General features: G+C 46.4%; 1 protein-coding gene across 5 annotated transcripts in view; it reads left to right on the top strand.

The window, feature by feature from the left end:
* The window catches only part of P2RY6 (pyrimidinergic receptor P2Y6), a 55,451-nt gene extending 50,499 nt beyond the window's left edge, over positions 1-4,952 (top strand). For all 5 annotated transcript variants that reach the window (XM_048493966.1, XM_048493967.1, XM_048493970.1 and 2 more), the window contains exons 2-3: positions 3,030-3,233; positions 3,984-4,952. In XM_048493966.1, coding sequence (XP_048349923.1) covers positions 3,096-3,233; positions 3,984-4,817 — 972 coding nt within the window. In that variant the 5' untranslated portion in view covers positions 3,030-3,095 and the 3' untranslated portion in view covers positions 4,818-4,952. The remainder of the gene's footprint in view (positions 1-3,029; positions 3,234-3,983) is intronic.
* Positions 4,953-16,132: the final 11,180 nt, after the last annotated feature.

Genomic DNA, 16,132 nt, shown 5'->3' with positions numbered 1-16,132 from the left:
GAAAAGCAGACCCAATTAGTAACCCCCTCTCGGCACACACAAATAATTAGTAACCCACTCTCGGGAACTGGTGAGAACCTGCTGGATCCCACCTCTGACCTAAGTTAAAATGTGCAGGGCCTTGGCTTGTCAGAATGACGTACGCGCCCTGCTCTTCCTTTACACTTCTAGCATGGAACACATTGCAAGATGTGAAAGGGATCTGGGAGTCTTAGTAGACCACAAACTGAACGTGAGTCAGTGGTGTGATGCGGCAGCCAAGAAAGCCAATACGATTCTGGGCTGTATCAATAGGAGTCTAGTGTCTAGATCAAGGGATGTAATTGTGCCTCTCTATTCTGCATGGGTCGGATCTCACCTGGAATATTGTGTACAGTTCTGGGCACCGCAATTCAAGAAGGATATTGACAAGATGGAACAAGTCCAGAGGAGGGCAACCAAAATGGCCGAAGGTTTGGAATCCATCCCCTACGAGAAAGGGAGCTGGGGATGTTTAGTTTGGTGAAGAGAAGGTGAAGAGGTGACATGATAACCATGTTTAGATATTTGAAGGAATGCCATGTTGAAGAGGGAGCAAGCTTGTTTTCTGCTGCTCCAGAGACCAGGACCAGGAGTCATGGGTTCAAGGGGAAGGAAAAGAGATTCCACCTAAACATCAGGAAAAACTTCCTGACAGTCAGGGCTGTTTGACAGTGGAATTCATTCCCTTGGAGAATTGTGGAGTCTCCTTCTTTGGAGGTCTTTAAAGAGAAAATTCTATATAGAATCTCACTGTAGGTCTTATCCCCGGGTGGTGGAAAAAAATAGTTTGGAGGGGGTAATAGAACTCCCCCCGCAAAATCAGAGTAAATCCCTAATATCTGTCACCATCCGGTTTTTGTTTGGGTTTTAAATGTCAGTTAAATTATGGTTTCATGGAATTTATTATTACGGGATGTCGGAAGTTGCCCTGAATGGAAAGGCGGCCTAACAAACAAACAAACAAAAATAAAATAAAATCTATGATTCGGGAAACACATTTATGCATGCATTCGTTGATGCCATCTTGAGTTTTGAGGATGGTTTGGTTTATGTCTAATAATGCTTTTAAAATATTACAATACAACAACCTTTATTAGGCATATTAAAATAGGCTCCAGAGCATTACAGACATTTCTGAAGTACAAATCAAAAGTACATTCAAAACACAGACAGATAAACTGTATCTAGCATTGGACGTTACTTAGAAAATTCTGTCACTTGTAAAAGAAATTTTGCTACTTTTTCCAAGAGCACGGCCGCTGTGTTATTTAACAAAAGCTCCACAACAGAGTTGTCAGAGTCTCTTTCAGATTTGTCTAAGACCCGCCCAGGAGAGAAATTTCTAATACCCACATATCTCAGGCAGTCAAGTATAATGTGAGCAAGAGTCTCTGGTTTCTCTGCAGATCGTATAAATCTTTCGCCTTTAAAATGTTTGCGAATCACCTGGAGCCTGATTTTTGGTTGGGGAGGGTAGGATATAAAAGTAATAAAATAAAACAGATAGATATTTCTGGGCCCTCCGTGTCTTTCTAGGTAACCCTTCTTTAGTCAAAGAGTCATGCAGGTATCTGAACTGTCTATAACCCTCGAGCAGATCTTGTGAGGAAGATATAATTTGGACTGAATTAATTGCTCGCTTTTCTATCCCTGTTCTCCGTCCCTTGGGACTGAGAGGAATATCTAAGCTTCTTACGTGATGGTTCCATCTAGTGGCAAGTTAAAATTATAACAAGAGATTGTCGAAGGCTGGAATAGGATCACAGATTCCTATAGTTCTGTGGTGGCGAACCTTTGGCACTCCAGATGTTATGGACTACAATTCCCATCAGCCCCATCAATTGCCAATGCTGGCAGGGGCTTGTGGGAATTGTAGTCCATAACATCTGGAGTGCCAAAGGTTCGCCACCACTGCTATAGTTAGAAGAGACCACAATGAGGTAGCACATTGGGACAAGATTTCTTGCCGGGATCCTCTTCCGATCCCACTGTGACCCCAGTGCCAATGGGTAATCGGCCTTTGTGTTTTATGTGTTTTATCCCTGTAGTATGCTGATTTGAACCCCATAACAAAAAAGGCAGCTAATAAGTGCTTTAAATGAATAAGCAAATTGACCGTCTGATGCAGCGTAAGAAAACGTTGTGTGTGAGAGAACTCTTTATCGGGTGTATTAAAAAAATAAGAATGTGGAAACCATCATGAACATTTGGCGACCATTTAACGACTACCTTCAAACTGAAACATAATTCAAAAACATGTTCATTTACCATCAATGTTAGAAGCCAATTATTTAATCAATATAAGGTATAAGGTTAAGTTTTTTAAAGAAACAAAAGGAGCAGCAGTGGCGTAGGAGGTTAAGAGCTCGTGTATCTAATCTGGAGGAACCGGGTTTGATTCCCCGCTCTGCCGCCAGAGCTGTGGAGGCTTATCTGGGGAATTCAGATTAGCCTGTGCACACCCACACATGCCAGCTGGGTGACCTTGGGCTAGTCACAGCTTCTCGGAGCTCTCTCAGCCCCACCCACCTCACAGGGTGCCTGTTGTGAGGGGGGAAGGGCAAGGAGATTGTAAGCCCCTTTGAGTCTCCTACAGGAGAGAAAGGGGGGATATAAATCCAAACTCTTCTCTCTTCTCTTCTTTAATTGGAAGTCTAGTACTTTCTATTTACATTTTGGTTTTGGTTTTCTTTTTCCTGTCTCTTTCCTCTTCTTTTTCTTCTCCTTCTTTTTCTGTTTTCTTCCTTGTTTTTTCTTTTCTTTTTCCTCCCTTTCTCCTTTTCCTCCTTTCTTTTTACTCTTTTTTTGATGTTTTTGGAAATGTAGCAATAAGATGTTAGCGGAAAGGTGGATGTTATGGGATATATTGTTGTGTGATAACTATATTGCTAAGTAAGAATTGCTACGTATTATTTAATTTGCAATAAAATGTATTTTTTGTTTTAAAAAACAGAGAGAACCCATGAAATAAACCAAATCTAACTGCTCTGCGTATGTCTCAACTGCAGGTCCCATTCGGCCAGGAAAAAACCTCAGCTCTGAGCTGAACGTGAGGAGACCCTGATAGCGCAGGGATGGATAACTTGACCGCATCTGCCGGTGGAAAGAACTCTTGCACTTTCCATGAGGAATTCAAGCAGGTCCTCCTGCCGCTGGTCTACTCCGTGGTCTTTGTGGTGGGGCTGCCCTTGAACGCCATCGTGATCGTCCAGGTGTGAAAAAGGCAAACTCTATGCTGGGGATAATTAGGAAAGGAGTTGATAATAAAACTGCAAGGATTGTCATGCCCTTATATAAAGCAGTGGTGCGACCGCACTTGGAGTCCTGTGTTCAATTCTGGTCGCCACATCTCAAAAAGGATATTGAAGAGATAGAAAAAGTGCAGAGAAGGGCAACGAGGATGATTGAGGGACTGGAGCACCTTCCCTATGAGGAGAGGCTGCAGCGTTTGGGACTCTTTAGTTTGGAGAGGAGATGTCTGAGGGGGGATGTGATTGAACTCTATAAAATTATGCATGGGGTAGAAAATGTTGACAGAGAGACATTTTTCTCTCTTTCTCACCATACTAGAACCAGGGGGCATCCATTGAAAATGCTGGGGGGAAGAATTAGGACTAATAAAAGGAAACACTTCTTCACGCAACGTGGGATTGGTGTTTGGAATATGCTGCCACAGGAGCTGGTGATGGCCACTAACCTGGATAGCTTTAAAAGGGGGTTGGACAGATTTATGGAGGAGAAGTCGATTTATGGCTACCAATCTTGATCCTCCTTGATCTCAGATTGCAAATGCCTTAGCAGACCAGGTGCTCGGGAGCAACAGCCGCAGAAGGCCATTGCTTTCACCTCCTGCAGGTGAGCTCCCAAAGGCACCTGGTGGGCCACTGCGAGTAGCAGAGAGCTGGACTAGGTGGACTCTGGTCTGATCCAGCTGGCTTGTTCTTATGTTCTTATGTTCTTAGGTGTGGCTGTCCCGGAAGGCGCTGACCCGCACCACCATCTACATGCTGAACCTGGCGACAGCCGACTTATTGTACGTCTGCTCCCTGCCGCTCCTCATCTACAACTACACCCAGAAGGACTACTGGCCGTTCGGCGACTTCACGTGCCGTTTCGTGCGCTTCCAGTTCTACACCAACCTGCACGGCAGCATCCTCTTCCTGACCTGCATCAGCGTCCAGCGCTACCTGGGCATCTGCCACCCGCTCTCCACCTGGCACAAGAAACGGGGCAAAGGGTTCACCTGGGTGGTGTGTGGCGGCGTGTGGTTCCTCGTGGTCGCGCAGTGCCTGCCCACGTTCGTGTTCGCCTCCACCGGCATCCAAAGGAACCGGACCGTGTGCTACGACCTGAGCCCCCCGGACCGCTCGGCCAGCTACTTCCCTTACGGCATCGCCTTGACGATCACGGGCTTCCTGATCCCTTTCGTCCTCGTGGTGGGGTGCTACTGCTCCATGACCCGCATCCTCTGCCAGAAGGACGAGCTCATCGGCTTGGCCGTCCGCAAGAAGAAGGACAAGGCGGTCCGGATGATTGTCATCGTCGTCCTGGCCTTCGCCATCAGCTTCTTCCCGTTCCACCTGACCAAGACCATCTACCTGATCGTCCGGTCCTTGAAGGGGGTGCCCTGTTTCACCCTCCAGTCCTTCGCCATCGTGTACAAGTGCACCCGGCCTTTCGCCAGCATGAACAGCGTCCTGGACCCGATCCTCTTCTACTTCACCCAACGCAAGTTCCGGGAAAGCACCCGGCACTTGCTGGATAAAGTCAGTTCAAAGTGGAAACATAACTCCTGAAGGTCTGTGGAAGTCAGTATTGTCTGCTCAGATCTCAGGTGGAGATCTTTCATGTTACCTGCTGCCTGGTCCCTTTAACTGGAGATGCCGGGTCTTGAACCTGCGGCCTTCAGCATGCCAAGCAGATGTTCCACCACTGAGCCACAACCCCTCTTCACGGCTCTCCAGGGTCTCAAGCAGAAGTCTTTCCCATCACCTGCTGCCTGGTCGTTTTAACTGGAGATGCCGGGGATCGAACCCGCGGCCTTCTACATGCCAAGCGGATGTTCTACCACTGAGCCACAATCCTTCCCTCAATAATGGATAACATTACTGTGTAAAAAAGCAGGCTTCTAGTGCGTTGCTCCCTCTTTAACGTTGTGAGGATTCATTCGCAGATGGCTACTTCCATATTTGTTTCCAGGAAAACTGCATGCTGGAAGAGAGACCACGAAACAGGGCGAAGGGGTTTAGGCAAGACTGAGAATGACACAAAATATTCAGTAGCAGCTTCCAGGCCAACAAGATTTCCGAGGTAGGAGCTTTCCAGAGTCCGCGCTGCCTCAGACTCCCGTGAAGTGACATCGGCAGCGTGAGGGGAGAAATCCTCTTTGTCAAGAAGTTTTGGGCGTCTCCAAGACCAGGGGATCGGCTTTCCAGAGTCCATTTGGCCAAGCTGACGTAAAGTTGGATTGACAGATGTCACGAGGGGGCAGATTCTGTCTGTTGAGAAGTTCAGGGGTCTACAGGATGAAGGAGAACTTCCTGCCTGGCGGTTATCAAAGATGAAGTCAGTGATGGGATCCAAACATTTTAGTACCAGGTTCCCATGGTGGTGGGATTCAAACTGTGGCGAAGCGCCAATGGGGCTGGGCGGGGCACGACGGGGGCGTGGCCTGGCATTCCAGGGGCGGGGCATTCCTGGGCAGGGCTGTGGCAAGGACGCAGCCGCTGCGCCGGTCCTTGGGCGGGAAACGAATGCACGCAGGCGCAGGCTGCCACGCACGCCTGCGCACCTCCTGCTAGACTGCTTCAAGTTCTGCGTGCTACTGCTGAGAGGAGGGGCGTAACTAAGGCAAAAATCACGTGGCAAAATCACCCATTAGTAACCCCCTCTCGGCACACACATTAGTAACCTACTCTCGGGAACCTGTGAGTACCTGCTGGATCCCACCTCTGGATGAAGTATCACTTCCGTTTTCTGAGGACGGAGCCCACGTCATCCCAATCTCACCCGTGGGTTCCAAACGAGACTTGTGAACTTTTTGTTTTTTGACGAGACGTCTCCAAGTCATCTACAGAAGGCGTGTCCCACTTTGACCCTGCAGATGTTCATGGACTACGATTCCCATCAGCCCTTGCCAGCACGGCCAATGGACAGGATAACCGTTGCAGGATTGGGGAAAACAGATTTTAGAGACGGTTGGAAGACTTGGCCCTAAAAACTTTTCTGTTGCAATTAATTGCCAGTGATTTAGGAAATGGGGCTTTATGCATTCGGTTCTCTCCATCTGCCCTGGGTTTCTCCGGTGGGAACCAGCTTGGAACTGGCACCAATGCATCCACTTCAAAACTTTTTTTAGTAGGGTGCACGCCGTGGGGGACACATAACTGTGACACAGGAACTGTGAACTGTGATCTACCAGACCTGCCCAGCAGGGTAGGGGAACCCTATTCTACAAGAAAGTCGAATAGCGGCGATGCTAGGTGTGCCCAATCGCCAATCTTCTGCCTGCCCCGAAGAGCATGAAATCGGGAGGGAGGTTTGGAATTGGGCTACTTAAGAATATTATCCTTCTAAAACTTTTTACTGTGAAGAAAGCAAGTTTCTATCCATCAGGGTCGCATATGCTAGGAAAGAATGCACAGGAGTACCAATCCAGAATCTTGGGGGCGCGCTCGAAGTGTACGCAGAGTTCTGGCGTATGCATGCTGCCCCGTCCGCATTCGTTTCTCATGGGTACCTGTAGACCCCTAGAAAGCTGCAGCCAGTCAGAGCAGTGGGGGCTGAGCACGGCGGACTGACGACAGAGAGCCAGCGTGGTGTAGTGGTTAAAAGCAGGTGCACTCTGATCTGGAGAGCCGGGTTTGGTTCCCCGCTCTGCCACTTGAGCTGCGGAGGCTTATCGGGGGAACCAGATTAGCTTGTGCACTCCAACACACGCCAGCTGGGTGACCTTGGGCTAGTCACAGCTCTTCGGAGCTCTCTCAGCCCCACCCACCTCACAGGGTGTTTGTTGGGAGGGGGAGGAGATTGTAAGCCCCTTTGAGTCTCCTTACAGGAAAGAAAGGGGGGGTATAAATCCAAACTCTTCTTCTTTTTCTTCGTGCATCATCGGATGGATTGGGGACAGAGATATCTGAAAGTTGCAATGCGCGGTTAGGGCTTCATAAACTAATATAAAATAACTAACGTAAACGCATGCAGTCAAATGTCTTTAAATGTGTTTTATTTATTGAATCGTTTTAATAAAACCAACAATCTGCAGAAGACAGAGCTTTGTTTCGCTACTAATTTTTTACTTTTGTCTTTGCTTTGGTAGGGGTCAGAGGTAACAACAGGCCCTGGTTTGCTGTTATGTAAGCTAGGCCCGTGGGGGTGGGTGGGTCGGTGGGTGGTTTGTTTGTTTGTTTGTTTGTTTACAGCCAGCTTTCTATAGCCATGTTCAAGGTGGCTTACAAAATGCTATAAAATACAATAACGCAATAACAATAAAACCGAATACAATGCAATAAAATACAATAAAATCATCCCGTACCATTAAAAGATTGTTAAAATACACCTAAAAAACTTGAAATGCTTGCTGAAATCTAGATGTACACACATACATAAGCCTTTATTGGCATAGTCAGAAAGAGTTACATAAATTGGGAACAATTGCATAAATACATGATAGATAAAAGGCCCCACGGGGAGCACAACAAATACGTTCTACTGGGAACTCTCAACTATCTCCGCAATGAAATTGAAATCTAGATGTTAAAAGCTGTTCAAAATAAAAAATGTCTTCACCTGACAACAGAGGACAGCAAAGAAGGGGCACACCAGGCTTCCGTAGGAAGAGTGTTCCAAAGTCCGGGGCCACTCCCAAGAAGGCTCTATCCTGGGTCACGACCAGGTGTGCAAATGGGATGGAGAGACAGCCTGCCCCGGATGATCTTAGTAAATGGGAAGGCTTATATGGAAATAGGCAATCTTTCAGGTAACCTGCCCCAATCGATACCTCTGTACTGAGGGGGCTTATCTGGTGAGCCATATTGACTTGTGCATTCCAACACATGCCAGCTGGGTGATCTTGAATAGTCACAGTTCTTTGCAGCTCTCTCAGCCCCACCTGCCTCACTGTGCTTGTTGGGTGGGGGGGGGGGGAAGGGAAAGGAGATTGTAAGCCCCTTTGAGTCTCCTTCAGGAGAGAAAGGGGGAATATAAATCCAAACTCCTCCTCCTCCTTCTTTCTTTTTCTTTTTCTTCTTTCTTTTTCTTCTTCTTTCTTTTTCTTCTTCTTCCTTCTTTTTCTTCTTCTTCCTTTTTCTTCTTCTTCTTCTCCTCCTCCTCCTTCTTTCTTTTTCTTCTTCTTCCTTCTTTTCTTTTTCTTCTTCTTCCTTTTTCTTTTCTTCTTCTTCTTCCTCCTCCTCCTCCTTCTTCTTCTTCTTCTTCTTCCTTTTTCTTCTCCTCCTCCTCCTCCTCCTCCTCCTCCTCCTCCTCCTCCTCCTCCTCCTCCTCCTCCTCCTCCTCCTTCTGTGTGTATGCGGCTCTGCCTCCCTTGAGAGCCATTTTGTGGTTGCCCCAGAGCCCTACAGCGGAATTCCACAGGTGTCCACAGGCTCAAATACGGTTGGGGATTCTTGAACTATTTCTGTAAACATCAAACTGTTAGGTTTTCCAACTGTCTACGAGGGAACTAAGGAGGGGGAAAGGGACGGCGCCTGTGAACTTGGGGATCCTCCATCTAGTTGTGATGTATGAATCATGCCAGCCTGGTGGACTCTTATCTGGAGAGCTGGGTTCAATTCCCCTCTCTTCCACTTGATGCCCGCTCGGTGAACTTGGGCCAGCCACAGTTCAGCACTGGTTAGACCTCACCTGGAATATTGTGTACAGTTCTGGGCACTGCAACTCAAGAAGGTGCGCTGGAAACTAACAAGAAACAACTATTGCAATTATTGAAAGAAAGACGCCGCCCTTGGCCCTGTAGGGAATTAGGTGGGATAAAAATGCGAGAATAAATTTAAAAAATTTAAACTTTGCTGTGAAGCCCAGGTACAAGGGACACTTCAGACCAGAGAATAACTAGCTTCAAGTAAAATAATATGTCTGTGTAACCTCAGCTTGTGGGTTCTATGGGGCAGAACTTGGAATGAGTTTGCAACAACAAATTTTAAAAACAAAATGGTTTACTTTCTTAACATCAAACATCAACATTTAACATCACACTTCAAGGTCCTGTTCAGGTTGCATTTTCAAGTCCTTCTATTTACAGTCGACTGATACTGCCAAGTCCAATTCTTCTTTGCAAGTGGGTTGGCTCCTGAAGACTCCAAGGGCTTGGTGAACAGGATTCAACATGATGAAGGTTTCCAGGAGAACTCTCACCCATTACAACCACAAAAAGAAACACTGAAACAATAAACTCCCAACATTTACAACATAGCAAAAATAAACAACTACCTTCCCAGTAGTTCCCAACAATATTGCAGTTACCTTAACAAGGTGTTAAGGGCTTATACAACCAAGGTCCGAGTCTGGGAGCCTTGTCGCCTCCAACTACATGAGGTCTGCTGCAGCCTCTTGCTGCTTTGAGTCTCCACCCCTTACTGGGTCAACCCATTCTGAGCATGGGGGTTACATCTGGAATTAGTGAACCCTATAACGAACAGTGATACCGATGAAGTGGATAGGTCGTTGGGACACTGGACTGTTCAATAACAAGACTCTGTATTCAGGAGATTTCTCCATTATGAAACAGCATCAGGGAAAAGCATTTAGACTGCTATTGCCAGAACAAAGTTCAAGTGCCCAAACACCTTCCGCTGGTTCTGGTGGGTTTTCCGGGCTGTGTGGCCGTGGTCTGGTGGATCTTGTTCCTAACGTTTCGCCTGCATCTGTGGCTGGCATCTTCAGAGGTGTATCACAGAGGGAAGTCTGTTACACACTGTGTCCAGTGAGAATGTTTTAGTGGGGTATAAATTGTCATGTCCCCGGGTGGGGAACCAATCAGTAAGTGTTTGGGTGGAATTTGTTATGGCAGTGATAACATATAGCAAGCTGGTTACCTATATCTTGCAGCAATTACATTGAGCTAGGAATGCGCCTCAATCAACTAGATACAATCCCCCTGATACTTATAGAAGATCATTAGTTTTGCATGCAGGGTTTAATCCCCGTCATCTTAACCATGCCACCACGCTGGTTGAAACAAGTAAACAACAAGGATGTGTTCCAGAGTACAAACAAACAACAAACCAACAACGGAAGATGTGAGAATTCTCTGCATTACTTTCTGGCCCATTATAGCATTATAGCGCTGTAATAGTTACCAATAGAGAGTGTCTTAACCTACCGCATCTGTGTATGGTTCTCCAGTTGCACAGTGGCAGGTAGGAATGCGCTCCAAAGGGTGATCACTACTGCACAGAGGATTATCGGCTGCCCTCTCCCCTCCTTGGAAGACCTCTATAATTCCCGAAGCCTAAAGAAAGCCCAAAATATTCTGAGAGACCCGTTTCATCCGGCACACTCTCTTTTTGAACTGTTACCATCCGGCAGACGAGACAGGTCTATCAAAACTAGGACAAAGAGGCTTAGAGACAGCTTCTACTCTAGAGCTGTGGCGATGCTGAACTCCGCGGCTTCGTGTGGATGTGTTTGGGGCTGTGTAGGGAGGGTGGAGGAAGGGGAAAGTGTGGATGGGGTATGAGTCTGAAATTGTGTGCATCGAGGAACGCTGCTGTAAATTTCGTTGTGCGTGCACAATGACAATACAATGCTTATGGTTATGCTTTTAAAAAATTTTTTTAAGAAAACTTCAAAAAGCCTTCCAGGAGCAGGTAGAGAAAAGGGTAATAATATAGGCTTGAAGTAGGAAAAATGTGGGCTAGGTCTTCCCATCCAGAAGGAGTGAAAATGCATTTGGTAAAGCTTTTTTTTTAAAAAAATAAGACAATGAAAGGACATGGGAAAACTTGGAAAGAGGATGATTAGAGGGCAACAGGAATTTCTAGATCGCAATGGTGTTATAACATAGCCATCTATTACAATAATGTACTAGTTTCCAGCTTTCTTTCTTTTTTTCCAGTGAAAATCTCCCATCCTTTCATTGCAGAGCTGTAAGGGGAAAACTACAGGCTGCATATTTCTCCTTACATCTTCTCTACGAAAAGGGCTAGGGTTTTTTTTCCCTTTAAAAAGTTTTATTAATTAAAATTTCATAACACACCGTTACAGAGACAGATATCACATATAGTTACACAATTCACATAAAACAAAATTAACATATACCATATTTCTATTCACAAACAGTTGAACACCCTGACAATAACAACAGGTAACGTCCCCTCCTCTTATCCCATCTCTCTCACCCGGGTGCCCTTCACCCTACTTATACAAGATAATTCATGTATAGTTTTCCATTCTTATCTTGAATTGTTCTCTCAATCTTGTTACTCTAGACTTCCCCTACGTATACTCAAGTTCAACATATCATCTATAATTTTCAATAAGCTTTTAACGAAGGTGAATATTCAAATTTATTTACACAATTCTTCTAACTTGTTTCCTTTGTGTATTGTAAATTAAATTACATACTAACTGATTACTTATTAATTACTAAATTGACTATTAATTAATTATTTATTAATTACTAAATTAATTACTTATTATATAGGGCTAGGTTGTTGTTTTTTTTAAGTTGGGAACTAGTAAATTCTGGCCCTAGATTGTTCTGCCGTAACCCCCTAGTGGTCTAGCAGTAAAAAAAACACGTAAGAAATTTAAGCAGCCACTGAGAATATTTTTGCTCTCTTTTTTTGCTCTTTTGGATTTCTGCTCTTTTGGATTTGTAGACGCACAGCAAATGAGCAGCAGCCCGAACCGGGCGAATGAACTCAGCTCGCCGGAGCAACGAGCAACACGTGGTACAGAAATCTGGGGTTTAGCCAAACCACCCTGCGTTGCAGCCCTTTAGCTGTGGCCCCGTTTGACTTGTTCTCTACCAGACTCTGGTGCCACAGTGTCCCGTGGGTTCTCCAAAGATTTCTAGGAACATGGGTCACAACAGGACTGCCAAAGTGGAACAATTGCTGTTGGAGACGATTCCCTGCGCCCCGCCGTGTGGCCATTGCTGTCAATGAGTTACCCTTTAAAGGCACAGAGGGGGGTCTGTTTCCCGGCTCCTCTGCTTTTAATGGATTTTCTCTGCTGGGGGTATCTGCTGGTTATACTATAACTAGCAAAGGTACAGTTTCACAGCACCCTGGAGTGCTTTCGGATCTCTTTGGGAGAGGAAAGGAAGGGCATGCACCATGCTGCCGACTGTCGGGTTGGTACATAGAAGAACTTGGTTCTGTGTTCATATTTGCTGCCAAACTCATTTAACGTTCAGATTTTGCACAGTTAAATAGATGAAGCTGTCCTATAATCTAATCTGGAGGAACCGGGTTTGATTCCCCGCTCTGCCGCCTGAGCTGTGGAGGCTTCTTTGGGGAATTCAAATTAGCCTGTGCTCTCCCACACACGCCAGCTGGGTGACCCTGGGCTAGTCACAGCTTCTCGGAGCTCTCTCAGCCCCACCCACCTCACAGGGTGTTTGTTATGAGGGGGGAAGGGCAAGGAGATTGTCAGCCCCTTTGAGTCTCCTGCAGGAGAGAAAGGGGGGATATAAATCCAACTCTTCTTCTTCTTCTTCTTCTTCTTCTTCTTCTTCTTCTTCTTCTTCTTCTTCTTCTTCTTCTTCTTCTATACTGAAGTTGATTCCATACAGCAAAGAGGAGGAGGAGGAGGAGGAGTTTGGATTTATATCCCCCCTTTCTCTCCAGTAAGGGGACTCAAAGATGCTTACAATCTCCTTCCCCCCCAACAAACTCCCTGTGAGGTGGGTGGGGCTGAGAGAGCTCCAAAGAACTGTGACTAGCCCAAGGTCACCCAGCTGGCATGTGTTGGAGTGCACAGGCTAATCTGGTTCCCCAGATAAGCCTCCGCAGCTCAAGCGACAGAGCGGGGAATCAGACCCGGTTCTCGAGATCAGAGTGCACCTGCTCTTAACCACTACACCACGCTGGCTCTATGGGTGCATCCTTCACCCACTATATAGTCCTGTGCGGTATCAGCCTGAATTAGACTCTTGGCCCATCATGATCAGTATTGCTGGCTCTGACCGCCAGTGCTCTGCAGGGTCTCAGGTGGCAGTCTTTCAAATCACCTACTGTCTGGTCCGATTTACGGGAGTTGCTGGGGATCGAACCTCTGACCTTCTAAATGCCAAGCCGATGCTCTACTACTAAGCCAAAACCCCTCCCCAAATAGTTTAAGGTGGGTCAGCATGAACCAGATTTGACCAAAGGTATTCAACTCTTCTCGGATGCTGGGCTTGCATCCCTCCATTCAAAGCCCTCTATTGTCGGCTGGAAATGTCTGGATTCCAGAAGAAGAAGAGTTTGGATTTATCTCCCCCCTTTCTCTCCTGCAGGACACTCAAAGGGGCTGACAATCTCCTTGCCCTTCCCCCCTCACAACAAACACCCTGTGAGGTAGGTGGGACTGAGAGAGCTCTGAGAAGCTGTGACTATCCCAAGGTCACCCAGCTGGCGTGTGTGGGAGTGCCCAGGCTAATCTGAATTCCCCAGATAAGCCTCCACAGCTCAGGCGGCAGAGCGGGGAATCAAACCCGGTTCCTCCAGATTAGATACACGAGCTCTTAACCTCCTACGCCACTGCTGCTCCTGTTTTACTGAAATCTACTCCCCTATTATTATTTTTTTACGGTAACATAAAGGCAGGAGAGAAAATATTCCGACAACTCAACCGCCATTTCAGCCTAAGGATACTTGTTATCTTCTGTGGGGCCCAATGAGAAAGATAAATGAACAAAATAATATCAAAAGAGGATAAAAATATGCTAATAAATAAATAAAACGCTTAGGAATTAAAACCCACCACAACCAAATAAAATGCTGTTTCAACCTAAGGATATTTGTAATCTACCTTGGGGTACCCTTTGGGAAAGGTGTGCTATAAATGAAAATAGTAACGGTAGAACAGGATAAAAGCATTCTAACGAATTCATAAAATGCCATTTAGAATTATGGGAGAGACCCCAAGGGCCATCCAGTCCAACCCCCTGCCACGCAGGAAGACACAACCAAAGCACTCCTGACAGATGGCGATCCAGCCTCTCTTTAAAAACCTCCAAAGAAGGAGACTCCACCACACTCCAAGGTAGTACATTCCACTGTCAAACAGCCCTGACGGTCAGGAGGTTTTTCCTGATGTTTAGGTGGAATCTCTTTTCCTTCCCCTTGAACCCATGACTCCTGGTCCTTGTCTCTGGAGCAGCAGAAAACAAGCTTGCTCCCTCACCAACATGACATCCCTTCAAACATGGCTATCATGTCACCTCTTAACCTTCCCTTCTCAAGACTAAACATCCCCAGCTCCCTAAGTCTCTCCTCGTAGGGCATGGAGTCCAGACCTTTGACCATTTTGGTCGCCCTCCTCTGGACCCGTTCCAGTTTGTCAATATCCTTCTTGAATTGCAGTGCCCAGAACTGGACACAGGATTCCAGGTTGTATGGCCGTGTTCCAGTAGCATTTTCTCCTGATGTTTCACCTGCATCTGTGGCTGGCATCTTCAGAGGATCCTCTGATGCAGGCGAAACGTCAGGAGAAAATGCTACTGGAACACGGCCATACAGACCAGAAAACCCACAACACTCAAGTTTAACTTTATTTTACACATTTCTATCTGGCCTTGCTCTGCAAGATAGAGCTGCAAGCCGATTGCCGTTTCACAGCCGCGATTACAAACACTTTGTCAGTAGAGGGTGCCCAAATGCCTTCTGGACAAAGAGGAATTACCCAAGTCTTTAAAAAGTTTTTGTTTAAAAAAACATGCTACTAAAACTATTTGGCTGCGGGCCAGCCTGCTCCGTTAATGAAAGTTATTGACTCCGGCAGAAGAAGGAATGCACCAGATGAATCTTCCTCTCGCTGCCCTAGAACCTGAGAAGGGCGTGGGGGAAAGAGCTCGGATTTAATCTGGGGCCGAAAGATACGTCTTGTGGGATGAGAGGAGGCCGGAGGAAAATCTGCACTGGAAACGCTTCTCTCCGATGTTCCTCCTAGACTGCCCTCACACAGGCAAATTCACATAGGATGCAGCCCTTACCAGCTCAGCTAAATGGAACTTCCATGTTCAGAAGAAGTGTAGCTTTAAACAGCTGCTGGGAGGTCAAGGTGAGGAAGAGTGTGGTTGCCATCGTGCCATGCTGCTGAACTTAATCGTATTCAACTTGCAGGGTGCTGGATGAGATGGAATCTTTACTCCCTCCACCAGGATGGACAGCAGCTAAATGGAACCTCCACGTTCAGACGCAGTACAGTGAGCCAGCGTATGCAGTGGTTAAGAGAAGGTGCACTTTAATACGGAGAACCCGGTTTGATTCCCGGCTCTGCCACTTGCGCTGTGGAGGCTTATCTGGTGAACTAGATTCGCTTGTGCACTCCCACACACGCCAGCTGGGGGACCTTGGGCTAGTCACAGTTCTTTGGAGCTCCCTCAGCCCCACCCACCTCACAGGGTGTTTGTTGTTGGGAGGGGGGAAGAAAAGGAGTTTGTAAGCTCCTTTGAGACTCTTTACAGGAGAGAAATTGGGGATATAAATACAAACTCCTCCTCTTCCTCTTCTTTTTCCTTTTTCTTCTTTGCCAAGGGTATATAAAGGGGGCTATTGCTCTCACACCCTGCCTGTACTTGAAACAGGACACAAGGGACACCTATTGAACTTGATGGGCAGCAGTTTCAAGACAAGCAAGTGAAGTACAACTTTACTCAATGAGTAACTAAGTTATACCTTACAGAATCAACAGGATTTTCAGGGTTTAAGGTGTTGAGAGTTCAAAAACTTATATTCCCCAAACTAGTTGGTCTTAAAGTGTTTACGGGCTTGCTTTTCTACTGCAGAGCAACACCGCTGCCCTCTGAAATAAATGTAATAGTGCTGTCCTGGGAAGAAGAAAAGTTTGGATTTATACCCCACCTTTCTCTCCTGTAAGGAGACCTAAGGTGGCTTGCAAGCTCCTTTCCCTTGGCTTCTATGCTCTGTTGTTGTCCCTCCAGAGC

The sequence above is a fragment of the Sphaerodactylus townsendi genome, linkage group LG04, assembly GCF_021028975.2.
Source record: "Sphaerodactylus townsendi isolate TG3544 linkage group LG04, MPM_Stown_v2.3, whole genome shotgun sequence".
NCBI classification, from domain to species: Eukaryota; Metazoa; Chordata; class Lepidosauria; order Squamata; family Sphaerodactylidae; genus Sphaerodactylus; species Sphaerodactylus townsendi.
This window is presented reverse-complemented; position numbering and strand designations above follow the sequence as displayed.